Below are 20,204 nucleotides of genomic sequence, written 5' to 3' on the forward strand. Positions count from 1 at the left end.
GATAAATGGGTTTTCCAGAGGATAGGTTTTTTTTTCCTGTTTTAAGGAAAATAAGGTATAAAGATATTTTCATGTATCCAGTATTTCTTAAATACTATTGTAGATTACTAGTTTTTTAATGCAGCATCCTCTCCACAAGGATTTCTTTTTTTTTTTAACCAATAGCTACCTTGATATTGTAAGTAGCTGAGGGCAGAGTACGTGTCTTAATCGCTTTTGAGTCACCAGTATCGGGCACAGTGCTGATTCGGACACTCACCCAATCCTGGAGAGTAGGCAGAAGGAGGAACCTCATGATAATATATAGCTCTGGGGGGGGTGGGGGGATGAACTGGGAGATTGGGATTGACATATATACACTAATATGGACAAAATAGATAACTAATAAGAACCTGCTGCATAAAAATAAATGAATAAAATAAAATTCAAATTAAAAAAATAATATATAGCTGTCTGGAAGAAAGCTCTTGTTAGTCTGTTTCTTCTCCCCCAGACTTCATTAATGTTTTAGGAAGAATACTGAATATTCTAAGAGAGTGTTGTCCAATAGCACTTTCTATGGTGATGGAAATATTCCATACCTGTGTGGTCCAACAGCCATCACTAGTCACCGGAGACTCTTGAGCACTTGAAATGTGACTAGTGCAAGCGAGGAAGGTAATTTTTAATTTTGTATAATTAATTTCAAATAGTCACCTGTGGCCAGTGGCCATCTCATTAGACACCGCAGTTCTGACAAAAACACTGCATTCTAATAATATGTTCTTCATTTTTGAGCACAGATTATAGTATCAGGCACAGGCAGATTTTTTTTTAATTTTAAGGTTTATTTATGGAATGGATTTCCATGATTTCATACTGACATGTCTTTATTTTGGGGTTTTTTGTTTGTTTGTTTTTTTGGGTTTTTTTCTTTCATTTTGTTTTTAATAAGCCAATTTTCAAATAGGAAGTTAGTCCTATCTTTGCTTAGACAAATGATGCCCCAGACACTGCCACACTAGGGGCATCTGTCCGATGTTTTAAAGAAATGATGATATAGCCCTATCCTGGATTCTACATGTTATCTTGGAAATAGTGGATAGAGTTTCTTTGCTGCATTTTTTAAGACCAGATAAAGTTTGGTTCCATTTTAGACAATTAAAAGGAAATGCAAATACTTCCAAGTTTAAAGAATCAAGCACTGGAGGCCACAAAAGGAAAACTGAGGACTAAATTTTCAAGGCACCATGGTTTTCTTCATATATTAAATCTATAAAAGCAATGATAATGAAGGAACCAAGACACACATTTTATAACTGAAGCTCAGTTAATCAGATTTCACGCCAAGCTCAAGCACCACTAACCACCACTCTTGTCCTGTCCCCAGAGAAACTTAGCTCTTATTGGAACATCCCTCCTCTAAAAGCAGACAGGCAAAAATAAAAATCAATCTGTCTCTAAAAATCCAACCCTTCTTTTTCCTTCAAGGTCCAACCAGTCAAACTTCTTGTGGGGAGAGAAGCATAAGCATGGTTTAGGAGGTTTCATGTTATTTCTACCCTCACCACTCTGTGCCCCTGGATAGCTGTTAATTAGCAAGATAAAAATAGTACATAAAATAAGCCAGTGACCAGATCACTCAAGACTTCCTTAAAGAAAAAGAGAAATAAATCATTCTACTATTATTTTATTTACCGTATCGGTTTACCCAGTTCATAACAATTAAGCCTTATCTGCCATCTATGGCAAGTGACCCTTGATAATACCTGTCTTATTATAAATGTCTCATTTTAACCCTCTTTTCCGTAAATGAACTCAATGTGTTACTTTATAAGTAATCTGTATTCTACTTTCATAACTAGTCCTGTTGTACCGTCTTCTCTGAAAATCTTAAAACCCAAGTGTTTAGAAAGCATCTTAGCCAGTATTTTGATCAGTGATTTTTTTACTGAACAACACAATTGTAAAGATTAGACTATGGTTCTATAGTATTTTAAAACTTGCAAAGCCTTTCCATGTGCACAATCAAATTGTAACTCCAGGGCTTCCCTGGTGGCGCAGTGGTTAAGAGTCCGCCTGCCGATTCAGGGGACACGGGTTCGCGCCCCGCTCCGGGAAGATCCCACATGCCACGGAGCGGCTGGGCCCGTGAGCCATGGCCGCTGAGCCTGCGCGTCCGGAGCCTGTGCTCCGCAGCGGGAGAGGCCACAGCAGTGAGAGGCCCGCGTACCGCCAAAAACAAACAAACAAAAAAACAAATTGTAACTCCAGGGAAAGACAAGTCCAAGGAGGAGGATAGTTTGCCCAACGTGGTGTGGTCGTGAGGATCACGACCTGTGGATGTCACACAGACTGGAATTCCCATCCTGGCTCCACGGCTTACTAGCTGTGCGACTCCAAGAAAGCCCTTGATCTCTCTAAGCTCATAGAGAACTAATGGGAAATAGACGAGCTAATATGTATGAATTTCTCAGCATGATGTCTGACACATGAGAACCACTCTCAAAGTCAGCCATAGCCACGGCTGCCACGTACAGCTGTGCAGGAGAGCGGGGGGGGGGGGGGGGGGGGCAGACATCTTGCCTATTCCACTTTCCAAGCCATCTGCTCTGACACTGGCCTTCAGGACAAAGGGGCACCTTTATCTAATGTTTTCAAAGCGACTCTCTAGTTGCCTACAGGGCTGTGTCCACTCCACATGGACGCTTTTCCAGATCCCACGAGGACACCTCCAGGGCTAGTGGAATCCCTGGTCACAGTTGATGATGATTACCCCATGACTACCACCCAGTCAGGAAATAGTAAGCAGACAGATCTAGACCTCCAAAATCTAGACTTCTGACTCCAAATCTAGTCCTTTTTCTACAATACTCCCTTGCCTCTGTATCTTCTCAAATGAAGGATGCCTATGAAAGTGCTTTGTGTGGAACAAAAGGTGACATGAATGTCAGCTGCTACTTAAATTTTCCATTATGAATCAAGGTACCCTCCTAGTTCTTGTATGACTCCAAAGGACATGGCATGTATTCAGGAAAAACTCATTGCAGAATAGGGTAGAATCAAGAGTTATTTGTGGCACTAGCAACCTCAGAGATAAAGGCATCAGTGGTTATGCTAATGAAGCAGGTGTGTTAGAGCAGCTCTATTGAAATAACAGGCTAGAATTACACAGAGGACAGTTGGTCTGGGTGTGAAGAACCTGTTGTTACCACTGAGGTATCATGTGGCAGGAGCAACTTTTCTCTTTGGCAGCAGACATAGATCTTGTTCTAGCACTTGTTCGTTCGTGTTTTCTCAGGAGAGAAAGATATCGCAAAACAAAAAAATACTCATTCTGCTCCCCACAAAAACATCATCTTTAAAATGCACCAAATTGAATCCACTTTGTAAGTTTAATTAAAACCTTACTTGAGTTAAACTCACAAAGTTCAGTTCAACATGTTTAAAATTGTGCCTGCCGGGGGCGGGGGGGAAACGGGGACGGGGGAGGGTTGGATTGGGAGTTTGGGATTAGCAGATACAAACTACTATACATAGAACAGATAAACAATGAGGTCCTACTGTATAGCACATGGAACCATATTCAATATCCTATGATAAGCCATCATGGAAAAGAATATGCTATTTACTAGTAGAAGAATCCTTCCTCCTTTGAGATCTTAAGAACTGCTTATAGAAGTAGTTGAGCACTGAAAAGTGAAATATGTAGTTTCACGTTGTACACAGCACCATCTGTTGGGGAAATCGATTAACAATTTTGAAAAATTCTGGAGGAAAAAGGAAAAATTGAACTTAACCAAATCAGGACTGTGGTTGGGGTGTAAGAAAAAAAGAGAAAAAGCGAAAAAGCCCCAAACTATTAATTAAACCATAACAAGATGCTAATCTGCTTTCAGTCCACTGCCAGAAAACTTACTTTTAAGTGGATTCAGCGATGCCCACCCGGTGCATAACTGGGCCAGAACAGTTCCCTCACGCCTACTAGTCAGGAAATGAAAATGGGACCGAAGCAGATGAACATTAATAATGCCAGGTTTTATATATGTCTGTGTAATGTACTTCTTGCAATTACATGTCTTTATGAAACATTAGTGGGTCAAAAAATGACATGAGACACCCTGTCCCATGTGTCAGACAGAGTGGAGCTCTGTGCGCTCCAGGGACAGTGAAGGGGTCTGAGAGACCGGGTGTTAGCTTCCGTCACCTTTAGTGTCGATGTGAATAGAGGCCCATGTGCCAGACACGGCAGGTCTAGGCCCCTTAGAGCTCAGTGCGCTTCTGTGTTTGCTGCATAGGCCGGGTTACGGATCGATGGTGTTTAGCTTTAAGACATTATATACGATCCTGATTTTGAAGATAGGATTATATAAATTGTTTCTTGTCTGGATATAGTACCGATGGTTAAACGAAGGGTTGAAGAAAGTTTGTAAGGGGGCTAATTGCCTGAAAGCCTTTTCATTTGCACAAGTGGAAAAGTAAGCAGATGTGGAAGAACATTCTTCTGGAAAATAACAGAGAGAAGCAGATGCAAAGAATACAAGGCTTCTGCAATCATGGAGGAAAACCTTAGAATGATTATTCCAGCATGGCCAAACACACCCTCTTCTCACTTCTCTGTTTCCAGGAAGCCTTCCCTAAACCCCAGTCTAAGTTAGATACACTTGGTAAATACTTCTATCGCACCTCGCCTGTCGTCTTCTGTAACAAGCAGTTTTGAACTTTGCTCTCTTCCTTAGTGGACTGTAAAGTCCATGAGGGCAAGGAATGGCTCTGACTGGTGACAGTCATTATGCCCAATGAATATAACAGCCCTTAGCAGTGTTGTCACTTCATCGTAATTTGTTGAAGAAATGAAGAAATGAATGAGTTGTATCCCGGCATGTGCTGCCACTCTTGACAATACATTTCCTCAGTAATTCAGTGACCCATACCCAAGACAGGAAGCAACTTTCTAAAAGAACAGATGCCACAAACAAATGGGGAGAGGAGGTCTGGGAAGCCGGAGAAGGGCACATAATGATTAGGAATTAGTTTTCTAAAAATAACTTTAAGATATATGATTGTCAGCAATTATACGGATTGCAAAAACTGGAGGGAAAAACAAACAGGTATATCATTGTTTCCAGACATTCTGCATCATTAGCACTCAGTTATTTGTGCAAATCTGAATAACAAAGAAGGTCCCTACCTTGGGTAGTTAAAGATGTAAAATAATGCTGATCCAGACACACATATAGCAGATGCCAGAATTCAATAAGAATATGAGTTAAATTACTAAAATGATGGGACCTTTCTGTACTGTCTTTGCAACTTTCCATGAATCTAATTATTTCAAAGTAAAAATTGAAAAGTTTCCTGCTGTGTTTATGTTGAGGAAGAAGGGTCAAGTATACCATTTGAGGGTTTTTTCCTGTAACATCCACGGGTGGGCTTGTTCCAAAAGTTGCATTTTAGGTGGAGCTGAACTTTAATTCCAAAGAAATGAATGTCTATAATTTTCTGAAATATTTCAGTGAATATATTACAACTCTTCTATTGTTCCACATATTCTACAGCCAGAGTTAAATATTATAAATTTATCTTTTGTTGCCTTCATTTCCCCCAATTTATCTGCTACTTAATTTTCTATGATTGGTGATGTTTTCCCTTAAAAATTGAATGAAATTAAAATGATAGCAGTTCCGATTTATATACTTGTAGAGATGCAAAACAGAGACAGTGTGATTTTAAAAAAAACAGTCCAACCTTAGATCTGCCACAGGCTGGCTCTATGGCTCTCCTCTATCTCCAAGGTTGTATGACCTTGGAAAGAATACGTAATCTAAATTATTATGTCAACAGATCTGTGCTGGCGGATTTGTATCATTTATTTGTCATATCCACCCCAGAGGTAACTTTTCTTATCCTGATCTTATAAACAAGTTACATAGGGCTCAGCGTTAAGGAACTCCTCCAAGATCCAAGCTCACTGGTTTGAGAACTGGATTTGAACCGAAGGTACCTGTCTACAAAGACTTTCCACAGACCCATACTAGCTAGCATGCCGTTTTGAATTCTGACATTCTAAGACTCCCGTTTTTTCCCACCGCTCAGTATCAAGTACTCCATTCGTAGAAGAGCAAGCTGAGAGAACATTCACATGACCCGAAATGAAACCCTAGATAAAGAAATTATCCTGGGCTTCCCTGGTGGCACAGTGGTTGAGAGTCCGCCTGCCGATGCAGGGGACGCGGGTTCGTGCCCCGGTCCGGGAAGATCCCACATGCCGCGGAGCGGCTGGGCCCGTGAGCCATGGCCGCTGGGCCTGCGCGTCGGAGCCTGTGCTCCGCAACGGGAGAGGCCACAACAGTGAGAGGCCCGTGTACCGCAAAAAAAAAAAGAAAAAAAAAAAAGAAATCATCCTTTGTGAAAACTCGAGGTTGTATTCCTTCTATAGACTGTTCACACTCAAACCTGACCAGATCACAAACAGCCTTCAGAAAACAAATTCCATACAGGAAAGAGAGTCATGGCCCCATTGGACCATGTTATCAAGACATTTAGTGCATGTAAGAGTGAGGCAGAACTAATCACTGTGATCATTTGAATGCTTTAAGAAAAACTCATTTTGTGGGAACATGATTTCAATCCTGTTATTTAGGATTCACTGTATTATGACCTTCACACCCATTCATATTTGCAAAGCATTTTATGATCCTTCTTGCTCTGTTGCAAAACCTGTTACAGAGAATGCTGTCCCAGCTTTTACAAATAAACTAAAGGAGTTACAAGGTACTTAAGACATTTATCATTCATCAGCGAGGCAAGAATGCTGCAGAACATCAGCTTCCATTTCTTATGCAGCAGAAAGCGCCACTATCATGAGAGCTTTGTGCTCCTGGAGTGGGGCCAGTACGAAGTCATGTCACCTTTTGGACCAGGGTGTTTGCACATCCATCCATTACTCATCTGTTTATCAACCACTACACACATGCCAGGTAGTCTGCAAAGACACTGTGTTAAACGGTGGTTGGAGTCCATGTCTGTGTGATTTCATCCGTTCCCCCAGCCTGGTCTTAGGTTCTAATCTCAGCTCTAAAGCAGACCAGCTAAGTCAGTTTGGGTAAGTCACTTAACCTCTCTGAATTTCAGACACTTACTTTACCAAAATGCTATGTGGGCAAAATAGTAATTGACCCGCCACAAAGTAGACATGCAGTAAGTGTAAATTTTAACCTTCTTCCTGGCCAAACCTATTTCAGAACTCACCTCTCTCTTTTCCCTGTGATGTGTGTGTGTGTGAGAGAGAGAGAGAGAGAGGAAACTTTGCTAGTAACAAATTAAAAAGAGAAAGAGAGAGGGATCCAGGGTTCTTTCATAGTCTACGCACTATGAATCACCCTGAAAGGTAAAAAGCTCTTAATATTTTTTTATGCCCTTGCCTCCTTTAATTCTATAGCTATGGAGTGGTTTAGTATATCCTTTTAAAAATAAAACTATTTTAAACTAGTAGATATTTATTGTTGCCCCATAAGCTCCTCTTCTCATATTGAAACATCCTTGAGTTGTTTTTCATGGGATCCTGTTGTCATATTTTTAATAATTTGGGTTCTGGATTTTTAAGGACAGATACAGGGTGAGAGTCTACTAAGACCTCGCTTCTCAAATGTGTCAAGTCATAAAGTCACCTGAGTTGAGTATGGAAATTTCAGGTTCCACCCCTGGCCTACCAACTCAGAATCTCCATGAGAGAAGGCTAGGAATCTCTGCTTTTAATAGGTAGCACCGGTGTTGCTTCTGATCTGGCCAGTCTGGGGCACACTCCTCTGGGAGCTAGGTTCTCTGTGGGTAGGAATATGATCCAGGCACCATGTTTGTGGTGCGCATTACTTGGTTGAGTTTATCTCTGTATGTAAAGGGTGGGAACAAAGCAAAGATTCTTGGTAATATCTTCCTGCTTCTCTGGTCTAAGTAATAGACCATTTTAAACTCCGATTAAATTCAGTCCTGGACAGAACAGTGGCGTTGTTCGTTTTTACATGATCAAACTTCATTCCTATTTGCCTGGAAATCTGACTTTTTTTGATACGCCTTTTTAGTTTACAAATAGCAATATAGCACAGTATACCGTAGTATGAATATATCATAATTTATCTAACTTCTGTTCTACGATAGCCAATAAAATCTTGTGGTAGGCGTCCAGGCCGTAAGCATCCTGTAGTGACTTTACTGGTTTCACCTCTTCCTCTTCCCTCCTCACATTTACCTACTTATCCACATCATTTACTTTCTTATTTGTGCAGATATCCTAGAGTGTAATGGCCCAGCCTTCAACTGTAGCTCTTGAAAAGATTATAAACCAATATTTAGTATTAGTATTTTTATACTTCTATTAACTTTTATTCTCAGAGGAAAAAAGTTAAAAATATTTTAAGTAGACATACATACAGAATGTAATCTGGTTAAGGGAAGATATCTTTTCTCCATTTCATCATGCAGAGGCCTGGGAATATGAGTAATTCAAGAAGGTGTATGATTCTACTTAAAAAATGGGGCATGGAGACGCCAGTGCCTGATATCCACACGTTAGTTATTCCACTACGTTAAGCCTTATCTTTAAAGTACCCGTTAAAATACACATTGAAGGTCAATAATTATGCAAGTTTTAATGGTGACAGAGGAATTGCTAAAAGCTTCAAAATAGAGTACAACACAGAGGGTCCCTGAGTCACTGGCAAATCCTGAAAGACGTCAGAAATTCAGTGTGGACTTAGAAATCTGAGCTTCTCCATTTACCACTCATCTGCTGCATCTGAGGGGTACCCCCTCACCTTCTGTGTGGGGTGGCCTTAATGCTTCATCCAAGGTAAGACGGCATAAGTGTGGCCAAGCGACCTCTACTACGCCAACTGTAGTTCTTCCCAATCCACTGCTGTTAGTTTCCAGGGGTGAGACATCTGTCTCTACCTTAACTCCGCACAGATGTATGTGCACACACCCAAACACACACACAAGCAGCTGAGAAGTGCACATTATCACAATTCCTCCGAAAGATGCCTCACTCCCACCGGTACGTCCAGAATAATCTTGAGTAAACTTAATACTCACAGGATACACGCTTGTTACAGGCAGAGTTAGGAAATCTGTCTTGGTTGAAGGGTATAATTTCATGGCAGAGTCCATGTAAACTGCTTGCACTGTGTGGAGTCCTAAGTCTTTTCTAAAGGAGAACATAATCACAGGTTTGCAGCTGAAATTAAAAAAGTATCTACTTAGCTGATGGTGATGAGTTGCACAGCAGTTACAAATTATCAGAACTTTTTCAGTTGCAGCATGAGTTATGAACTTCGGAAATTCAGACTTTTTTTTTTTTTTTAATAAACTGATTTGACACTACATTTTAAATTTTATTTATTTATTTTTGGCTGTGTTGGGTCTTCGTTTCTGTGCAAGGGCTTTCTCTAGTTGTGGCGAGCGGGGGCCACTCTTCATCGCGGTGCACGGGCCTCTCACTGTCGCGGTCTCTCTTGTTGCGGAGCACAGGCTCCAGACGCGCAGGCTCAGTAGTTGTGGCTCACGGGCCTAGTTGCTCCGCGGCATGTGGGATCTTCCCAGACCAGGGCTCGAACCCGTGTCCCCTGCACTGGCAGGCAGATTCTCAACCACTGTGCCACCAGGGAAGCCCCAGACTTTTTAAAATAAGCCAAATCATGGGAAAGGAAATATACCTGCTCTGTATGGAAAACTTTTATTCTTTATCAATTGGTGAATAGGTGAAAACTTCCCCAGAATATTTTCCTGAGCAAACTTTGATTTCTTCCTGTTTTTCTATACTAGCTTTTTTGTTTTTTTTTTAATTCTTTACCTTTGTTTTCTTTTCCTTCACTAGAGACTCAGTATTTAGGTTTTGACAGAGCAGGGGGGAAGGAGATGGTTAGAAAACAAAAAGGACCAAGATTCCAGTTCCATATTTGATCTGGGGTGAACCCTATTTCTCTCCTAGTTGACAATTAATTTGGTGGTGGTTAATCTGTAAAATGAGAAGATGTCTCTGATCCAATTAGCTAACCATCCATTTTACCATTCTGCACATTTCTGTGTGGAATATGCCGCTATCTCAGCCCTGTGTCTAACAGAGGCGGCAAACGTGTTCGTAGTGGAGGGACGGTAGGCATGTGCTGTAGGTATCAGAGGAATGAAAAGAGGCTTCTGTGAGTAGCAAACAACAAAAGTAAAACCAACACCCCTCCTTGAAGTGTGGAAATCTCCCCTTTGTTTTGTAGCAACTAAAACCACCCCAGCTACATAAACCCAAAGGTAATGCTGTATTATTTCCCACCCTATTCTCACCTCCAACTCCAGTTCTCAGTGTTAATAGCGTAGAAGGTTTCTTCTGCAAATTTCTCTTATAAAAACATACAAACAGGGACTTCCCTGGTGGTGCAGTGGTTAAGAATCCACCTGCCAATGCTGGGGACACGAGTTCGAGCCCTGGTCCTGGAAGATCCCACGTGCCGCGGAGCAACTAAGCCTGTGTGCCACAACTACTGAGCCTGCACTCTAGAGCCTGCGTGCCACAACTACTGAGCCCGCGTGCCACAACTACTGAAGCCTGAGTGCCTAGAGCCCGTGCTCCACAACAAGAGAAGCCACCACAATGAGAAGCCTGCGCACTGCAACAAAGAGTAGCCCCCGCTTGCCGCAATTAGAGAAAGCCCATGTGCAGCAACGAAGACCCAACACAGCCTAAAATAAATTAAATAAATAAATTAAAACATATATATACACAAACATACAGATTACACTTTTCCTCTAAAAAGGATGAGAAGCCCGCGCACCGCAACGAAGAGTAGCCCCCGCTTGCCGCAACTAGAGAAAGCCCGTGCGCAGCAACGAAGACCCAACGCAGCCTAAAATAAATAAATTTAAAAATATATATATATAAACATACAGATTACACTTTTCCTCTAAAAAGGATCACACTGTGCACGTTGCTCTGCCTGCTGCTTCCTTCCTGACTTTATACATGTCAACCACTACCTGCCTGGCTCCCTCCCTCCCTCCGAGCTCACCTTTCCTGTCACCTCCTCAGAGAGGTGTTTCCTGACCCTCCCCACCCCCACCCCCACCCCCCCCATCACATTCTATTTCCTCCCCTTGATTTTTTTTTCTTCCTATGTGCTCAGTGGTGTGTGCCCTTCCCCCCTTCCCCCCATTAGAATGTAATCTCCCTGTAAGCGGTGACTTTAGTTTGCTCTCTGCTGTATCCCTGGTGACTAGACGAGTGCCTGCACATAGTGGGTCCTCAGTAAATATTTGGTAAATGGACGAATCTGAATCCTCCTCGTCACTCGTTGCAGGAGTGCTGCAAGTGTGAATGAACCGTGACCTATCTAACCAAGCCCTTACTGATGGGCACGCAGGCTCTTTCAAGCTTTAGTCATTACAAGCAATGCCGCTTTGCCTGTGCTTTTGTAAGAAAGACGTCAGAGAATGGGATTGCTGGGTCCAAGGGTAGATGCGTTTTCATTTTGAGTAGAAGATGCCCAGTTACACTGTCAAAAGATTATTGCCATTCACACCCACCAGCAATGACTAAAAGCATCTGTTTTCCCCCAGTTTTCTCTGTAGCAGGAGATTGTATCTTGTTTGTAGCAGGAGATTGTATCTTGTTGGAATTGGTATTTCCACGTAAATTACCGAGTTTGAATATTGTAACAAAGTTTATTGGCCGTTTTCTGTGAATCGCCTGTTTATAACATTTTGCTAGTTTCCGTTGGCTTCTCTGTCATCTTATCAACTTGTAGCTGCCGTTGATATTGAGCATATTAGTTCTTCATTTGTCACGTGTGGCTATTACCTTTCCCAGTCTACCTTTTGTCATTCAAGTTTATTATTCTTGTCATAGAAAGCTTTACATTTTTATATAGTCAGAACTGACTTTTAGGCCTCTGGGTATCCAGTTTTGAGTAGGAAAGTTTCTCCTATTGAAGGCTAAAAGGTATTCTCTTGATTTTTTTGATAATATTTTAATTTTTTAAGTAGTTAAGTCTCTTGTCCAGCTGGAATTTGTATTAATATACGATAAGATATATAGTGATTTAGCGTTGTTCTTCCACATAGATGTTTGATTATGTTAACACTGTCCTTTAAATAAACTATCTTTCCCCCACTGAACTGAAGTTTAAATATGACTTTGATTTAAATATACTAAATACATAATATATATATAAAAGTACATATATATGACTTACACATATACTATATATATGTATATGTGTTTATGTATACACATATATAAAGTTGAATTTCTTTTTAAAAAATTATTTATTTTGGGCACGTTGGGTCTTCGTGGGCGTTTCTCTAGTTGCGGTGAGCAGGGGCTACTCTTCATTGCAGTGCACTTGCTTCTCGTTGCGGAGCACGGGCTCTAGGCGCACGGGCTTCAGTAGTTGTGGCTCGCAGGCTCTAGAGCGCAGGCTCAGCAGTTGTGACGCACGGGCTTAGTTGCTTTGCTAAGCAACTAAGTGGGTACTTCCAAGACCAGGGTTTGAACCCACGTCCCCTGCACTGGCAGGCGGATTCTTAACCACTGCGCCACCAGAGAAGTCCTGATAAAGTTGAATCTATTTCTTGATTCTCTGTTTTTGTCCCCCTGACCTATTTGTCTATTATTATCTATTTCTTATATTCTTATATTTCTCTCTATATCTGTTTTATTGTGATACTTATAGGTTAAGTTTTCAAATCTTATAAATTCCCCCTCACAAATCTACTTTTCCAAAATACTCTCGGTTACTCTCAAATATTATTGCATACGATTTTTTTTAATGGTTTATTTCAATTAAACCTACCAGAATTCTGCATAAAGCTGGGCTTTTGAAAGAAACCCATCTGGCTGCACCACGGGAGGTAGACTGGAGCAAAGGGGAGGCGAGTGACAGGGAGACAGGCTAAGCGGTGGTGCCGGTAATCTACGCAAGTCGAAACGGCGTCTGAACGAGGGGTGGCAGGAGAGCAAGCCCTTTCCAAGACAGAATCAACGGGACTTTGACCTTTGGATGTGAAGTGTAAAGTCAGTCAGTCAAAGCTATTGGACTGGAGGACTGGGCAAAGTGTAAAATAAATCGACCAGAGTTAGGACTACAAGGCAAGAAGTAGGTCTGCAGGTGGACAGAAGGGAAGAAGATGTGTCCACTTGTAAATAGGTTGAGCTTGATGTATGAGGGCCATTGATGAGCAGACAGAAATTGGTGATGATGATACAAATCATTTGGGTAATTTTAAAATATTTTAAAGAGGTTTTCAAATAAAGTTCTAGAGCCTTTCACACATACTGAAGTGCTTACTTTCTTCTTTTTTTTTTTTCCTTACTGTCTTATGAGGCCTTACTTTTTTCTGACTCATTCTCACTTTGGGCATCTTGAGGGCAGGTTATTGTAAAGAAGCACAGAATTAAGGTATCCCTTCTCGAAGAGTAGAAATTTGTCCATATGTGGTAAAATGCCAGTTTTTGAAAATGTTTATTCCTCTGCAGTAGAAATATTTTTCTACAAATACTGTGCATGAATAGCTTTATAATATTTTTGCAAAGCTTGGTATTATTTTAAGGTCACTATAGTTTTCTCTTTATCATAAAACTGTTTATACTACTGAATCTAAATAATTTTAACTGTCAATATTACACATCAGTTTGTCTCAAGGTATTGGGTAGATAGGCTTATTCTCATGGCTTTTTCATTCTTTTTTCTTTTCAGAACTTGATAGCCCAGAAGAGTTAGGGAAAAAGCGTATCTGCAGGATTATCACTAAGGATTTCCCCCAGTACTTCGCAGTGGTTTCACGGATTAAGCAGGAAAGCAATCAGATTGGTCCTGAAGGTGGAATTCTGAGCAGTACCACCGTGCCCCTCGTCCAAGCTTCTTTCCCAGAGGGTGCTTTAACCAAAAGAATTCGAGTGGGCCTCCAGGTAATGTTCACAAAAAGTTGTTCTCCTTGGTACGTGGAGAGAGCATGTGAGCATGTTCTGCTCTGAAAACTGTTGTCATGACTCATCCTTATGATATATTGCTAATCGAAGCATTTGGGCCATTTTGGGAATGATTAACCTGTTTTAAATAAAAAGTATTACGTATGAAGTTAGCGTACTGGCTTATAGAAAAAAGGGACATATTTTAGGGTTTTTTTAACCACAGGTTATTGGTCTCAGTGTGTGGAGCAACAAAGCACCAAACAGCACATATACCATTAAAGAAACAAAGTATATTAGATTTGGTTTATAATATGCCACATCATAAAAATCTATAATAGTGAAACTTGCAAGCTTTCAGATTTTAGTTCAAGTAAATCATAAATGCTGGGTTTTAACCAAACCAGTTGGAACTTGTTTTGGTTTGGAAAGCTGGCTGAAAATCTTGGCAAGAATGGTCTTTCTTCCATTTATTCATTTCTGTTAGAACTTAACCAGTACTTTTTTTTCTTATTGAATAAGGAAAATAACCTGAAATAACTTAATTTGTGTTGTTACTTAATATAGTAATTAATAGTTTAACTGAAAGTTCAGTAAACATTTGGAGCTAAAGATACCACCTTACATTTCAGTAGTATGACGTTCCCTGCAACTGTCTCCCACATTGAATATTCTACCAAATTGCAAAGAAATGAAAAGAATTGTTAGACTAGAACTGATATCCTTTGAAATCTTGTACGCCTTTTTGTTACTTAACTCTAGAAACCTCAATAAAAATTGAGGGTACAAGTTGCCTTTGTAACGTTTTACTGAACGCCCTGCATAGATTTAAAAAATACTGGACTCGGGCTTCCCTGGTGGCGCAGTGTTTGAGGGTCCGCCTGCAGATGCAGGGGACGCGGGTTCGTGCCCCGGTCCGGGAGGATCCCACATGCCGCGGAGTGGCTGGGCCCGTGAGCCATGGCCGCTGAGCCTGCGCGTCCGGAGCCTGTGCTCCACAACGGGAGAGGCCACAACAGTGAGAGGCCCGCATACCGCAAAAAAAAAAAAAAAAATACTGGACTCAATATTTGTTGTCCTTTGGATTAGACTGAGCGGTTTCTCTGCCATGAGATCTGACATCCTGTCTCTTTCATGCAAGCCCATGCCGTCTGTGTTCTACTGGGAACATACTCTAGCTGTAGGTCCTGCTACAGTGTTAGGTTGTTTTTGTTTTTGCTTTATGCCTTCCTGAAATAGTGAGAAAGGATGAAAAAGAACGATTTTTTTTTTGCCCCATAAAATTTTTTAAAAGATTTCTTTAAAATAACAAAATTTCTGGAAAGTTATGTTCTCTTCCATTTCCAAATACTGATAAACATATTAAAATGTTAAACTTGACTCAATAAAATATCTAACATAAAAAAAGACTGAAAATACCAAGTGTTGGCAAATACGTAGAAGAACAACTAGGACACTCACATCTGCTGATGAGAATAAAAACTGGTACCGCAACGAGCATTTTGGAAAACATTTTGGCAATTATGTCGTAATGGTGGTCATATGTGTACCAAATAGCAATTTGGCTCTTAGATATATAACTACCAGAAACCCATACATGTGGCCATCAGAAGGCATACACAAGAATGTTAATAGCAGAAGAAAGACATTTTTTTGGTGGTCGTTTTTGGGTTTTTTCTCCTCAGTTAAAAAGTCCACTTTCTGATAAGAGCAAAATGTCCACTTTCATTTAAGGTCCTTTCTCTTGTCTCTAGGCCCAGCCTGTTCCAGATGAAACTGTGAAAAAGATCCTTGGAAACAAAGCAACATTTAGCCCAATTGTCACTGTGGAACCCAGAAGAAGGAAATTCCATAAGCCTATCACAATGACCATTCCAGTGCCCCCGGCCTCCGGAGAAGGTGTCTCCAATGGGTACAAGGGAGACACCACACCCAATCTGCGCCTTCTCTGTAGCATTACAGGTTTGGTTAAGTTGTTGCTGTTTTTGCTATTAATGCTCTAGCATTCGCAATGATTCTGTACAAAGATGGAAAGCCTTTGAACATCCCTGCCAACATTATAAGAGTAGCAAAAAAAAAAGAATAAAACATTTTACTTGTCCATCACCTCTTCTCTATTATCCCTGTAATTATTTCTTTAAGATGCTGATAGCATGACATTTTTCAGTGGTATCATTTTTCCTATTAAGTTTAGTGTTAATAGTAGTGCGTTTTTAAGGTGATTGAGGTATTATTGAATCTACTGGAGCATCTAGGTAATCTCTCGGTGACTGAGGTAACAGACCTAGCAACACCCTTTAGGCTATAGGAAATTGCATGGACTTTGGGGGAAACAGAGGCTCCCACAGAGCGCCAGGAGTAGGGAAGAGCCAAGTGAGTATATGATTCTTCTCACCTACTCTATTCACAAGTGTAATCCAATAGACTAAATATGCAGGACTTAGGTGAACACATTTTGTGATAAGCACCCGGAGTCCAGAGCTAATTCATCATTTGATTAACCTGAGTTTATAACTTAAAGATAGGTTTTCCTGTTTGTTTGTTTTTTCTGAAGAGTATTTTTAATGGCTGGTTCCCCTTATAGCCTGGAAAGTTAAATGATTCAGGAAGTATAAAATGACTTTCATTTTAACTTTCCTGATAGTTCTTGACTTCTTTAAAAAATAAAAGAATGGGCTTCCCTGGTGGCGCAGTGGTTGAGAGTCCGCCTGCTGATGCAGGGGATGCGGGTTCGTGCCCCGGTCTGGGAGGATCCCACATGCCGCAGAGCGGCTGGGCCCGTGAGCCACGGCCCCTGAGCCTGCGTGTCCGGAGCCTGTGCTCCGCAACGGGAGAGGCCACAGCAGTGAGAGGCCCGCGTACTGCCAAAAAAAATAATAATAATAATAAATAAAAAATAAAAGAATTATACTATCTGCAACAACAAATCTTTGCACATGTAAATTGTGGCTTAAAATGAATGGCTTAAACTTGTGTGCCCCAAGTTTAAGCCATTCATTAGTATCCAGACAAACAGAAAGGTGATTTTTTTCCTAACCTAATATTATCTTACAAGGAGGTCACTATAGGCTGGTCAAAGTATGAAAGGAGAGTAGAGAGGAGAACTGTCTTTCGTACGTGTCATTAATGAAAGTGCTGAAGTTTTGCGAGTTACTGGCTATACAGAAAGAACAGGATGACATTAAAAATTTTACAAGGAGCATCTCCCATAATAAAGTCACATATCTGGTGTTGTTCTCTCAGGGGGCACATCGCCTGCTCAGTGGGAAGACATCACAGGAACTACTCCTTTGACGTTTATAAAGGATTGTGTCTCTTTTACAACCAATGTTTCTGCCAGGTATGGAAATAAAAGGATTCCAAAAAGTACTAGGAATTATTTTTATTACCTTTTGGAAAGTAAAAATTGTTGTGCTTAATACCAGTATAATTGTTCTGTAAAATGCTGATGGTGAAGTTGGGCCTAACTCAGAAATTTTAAATTCACTTGGATGTCATTTTATCCGGTTCTCACAGGGAGCCTATAAGGTAGTAAACTTGCTTCTTAGCAATTCATAAAAACGGATAGGATCTTCCTTTCTCTCCCATTTTCCCCCATAAAATTCTTGTTCCTTCCAGAGGTGAAGTAATAAACTCTGAAGCAGGAGTAGAAAGGAAGGCTTGTCGTGGGTTATGTGTTAAGAGGGGAAAAAGAATTTTATGGAAAAGAAAATAGAGGAGAAAAATTCTTAGCATTTTCTTAGCAAAAGCATAACAAGTAATAAAAGTAGGGTTTCTGTATTTTATAAACAGAGTAAATATCTTTGCTGTTTGTTCAAATGAACAAGTTAATGTTTTGGTTTAGTTCCTTTATATACTCTTTGTTTTAATGGTGAATCTTTTTAAGATTTGGCTTTGACATCTCCTTATTTTTATACTTTGGATATTTTGTTTTTGTCTCCCTCAGATTTTGGCTTGCAGACTGCCATCAAGTTTTAGAAACTGTGGGGTTAGCCACACAACTGTACAGAGAATTAATATGTGTTCCATATATGGCCAAGTTTGTTGTTTTTGCCAAAATGAATGATCCTGTAGAATCCTCTCTGCGATGTTTCTGCATGACAGATGATAAAGTGGACAAAACTTTAGAGCAGCAAGAGAATTTTGAGGAAGTTGCAAGAAGCAAAGATATTGAGGTACCTTGTTTACAGCAAGTGCTGTAAACAGTTACAGCACTTTCGGTTACATTCTCCAGACATTGAGTTTTCTTTTGAGGTCCTAATACAGCATGTACTATAAATATCAAATACATTATTGATTTTAGTTTTTGTTTTAAAATGTGATACAGATTCACTCTCAAATGATTTTAAATGTCTTCGAGGTTATCTTAGTTGGTTAAAATGTAGTACCAACGAATCTAGGTCATGGTTGCGATTTTCCTGTGGCCACTTGAGTTATTTTCATGTTCACTGTCTAGACACATCACCATGATTTTCCTTTTTCAATCACTGGATAAGTATCTAAGAGTCCAAAAAAACTTTCAAACTCTATGGGTAAGTGGTTGATATCAGGCACTTTCTCAAATATGTTTAAAGTTGGTAGAATAGAAATAAATCTAGATTTATATTTGGTAGAATAGAAATAAATCTATAATTCTGTCTTGTACATGTCCATGTTGCAGTTTCCAATCGCAGTTACTAATTGTGAACCGATAGAGTTATTTTTGTGGCAAATAGCACCACCAGAAGTAATTTCCCAATTACAAGACAAACGTGACATAGAAACATGTCGGTCTTTTAAGGTTATATGACTTAAAATCTCAGAATTCTTTCCATTTACCATTAAATTATGTATTTCTTTTACTCCAAAAGGTTCTGGAAGGAAAGCCTATTTATGTTGATTGTTATGGAAACCTGGCCGCACTTACCAAAGGAGGACAGCAACTTGTTTTTAACTTTTATGCTTTCAAAGAAAATAGACTGCCATTCTCCATCAAGGTAAATCACCTTCAAGAGAGACTCTGTGGATTTTCTTTTAAATGCTCTTAAAGAATAAAAAAGATTCTAATGATTTATTCAGTTGGAAATATCCCACCAAACTTAAATTCATAGGAAGAAAGTCAGATTTTTGTCCTAGTTCTACCTGAGTGTACTTTAGAGCCAGGAAAGCTTTATAATTAGTAAAAAGAGTCTCTACCTTTTAAACAGCTAAATGATCATTTATATGTAGGCAAATGTTTGTGAGACCAAGCAATCTAGAATAACAAAATGCATCCTATCTGGACTGCCCAGTAATCAAATAATGGATGAAATCCAAATTGATTGTTCAAGTTTCATCTTTATTTCTGGTGGAACCCGGGGACATTCTGGAGAGACCGTCTTCCTCCTCAGAGAACCAGAGGACACAGGAGAATTGTTTTATTGTTATTACTATTTGCTGCTGTTATGGTTGCTAAAACTGAGGCTTTGAAAGAAAGAAATGATTAGACAGGAAGAAAATACATATAACTCAGACTATACACTGGATTGTCAGGATGAGACCAGCAGACGTAACATTCCTGTGTTTGGACTAGGAATTGGGCATTCTAAATCTTGCCAGGTTTAAATGTGACTATGTCGGCTGAGCTGTAATTGTTATCACCTTTTCCGTTTACTATTCCTGGTTCTCGAAGGGCTCCATAAAACAAACACGCTTAACTCTTGTGCAGATGGGCAATCCTCAGAAAAGTCTCTTTCTGTAACTGTCAACTACCTAAATTCTTCTAGATTAGAGACACCAGCCAAGAGCCCTGCGGTCGTCTGTCTTTTCTGAAAGAACCAAAGACAACAAAAGGACTGCCTCAAACAGCTGTTTGCAACTTAAACATCACTCTGCCCGCACATAAAAAGGTATCTTTTAATACTGGCTTATTTTAACTTTCTTTCCCTGGCCTTGAAGAAGGGGGCCCTTGGTATGCAATTAAGGAATGCTTTGTAACATGATTAAAGCTCTTGAAACTCAAGTTTTATTAGTCTCTTTGTGTAGACTGACTAAGTCTTGTAACTGTGGTGTCAGATTCTTATGGTTTGTACGATTGAGTCCTCTGTTTATTGCTTCTGCTTCTGCTGGTAGTTCATAGATTTTGTTTGTTTTCAAATAATGTCACACATTAATTTGCCATGGATGTATAGCTTTGATATTTTTTGTTGGCTTCTTTTGGTTTGCTTTGCTTTCTAAAGCAGCTTGCATTTTGTGCTCCCTACTCAGTCCTTTTCATATCCTGATATTCTTTTCCCTGCTGTCCATTATAATATTC

General features: G+C 40.0%; 1 protein-coding gene across 15 annotated transcripts in view; it reads left to right on the forward strand.

Moving 5' to 3' along the window:
• The window catches only part of ANK3 (ankyrin 3), a 332,431-nt gene that overhangs the window by 259,929 nt on the left and 52,298 nt on the right, over positions 1-20,204 (forward strand). For all 15 annotated transcript variants that reach the window (XM_067710883.1, XM_067710881.1, XM_067710879.1 and 12 more), the window contains 6 exons: positions 13,719-13,930; positions 15,685-15,892; positions 17,174-17,270; positions 17,877-18,105; positions 18,781-18,906; positions 19,675-19,797. In XM_067710883.1, coding sequence (XP_067566984.1) covers positions 13,719-13,930; positions 15,685-15,892; positions 17,174-17,270; positions 17,877-18,105; positions 18,781-18,906; positions 19,675-19,797 — 995 coding nt within the window. The remainder of the gene's footprint in view (positions 1-13,718; positions 13,931-15,684; positions 15,893-17,173; positions 17,271-17,876; positions 18,106-18,780; positions 18,907-19,674; positions 19,798-20,204) is intronic.

This window comes from Pseudorca crassidens, chromosome 16 (assembly GCF_039906515.1).
Source record: "Pseudorca crassidens isolate mPseCra1 chromosome 16, mPseCra1.hap1, whole genome shotgun sequence".
Classification (NCBI taxonomy): domain Eukaryota; kingdom Metazoa; phylum Chordata; class Mammalia; order Artiodactyla; family Delphinidae; genus Pseudorca; species Pseudorca crassidens.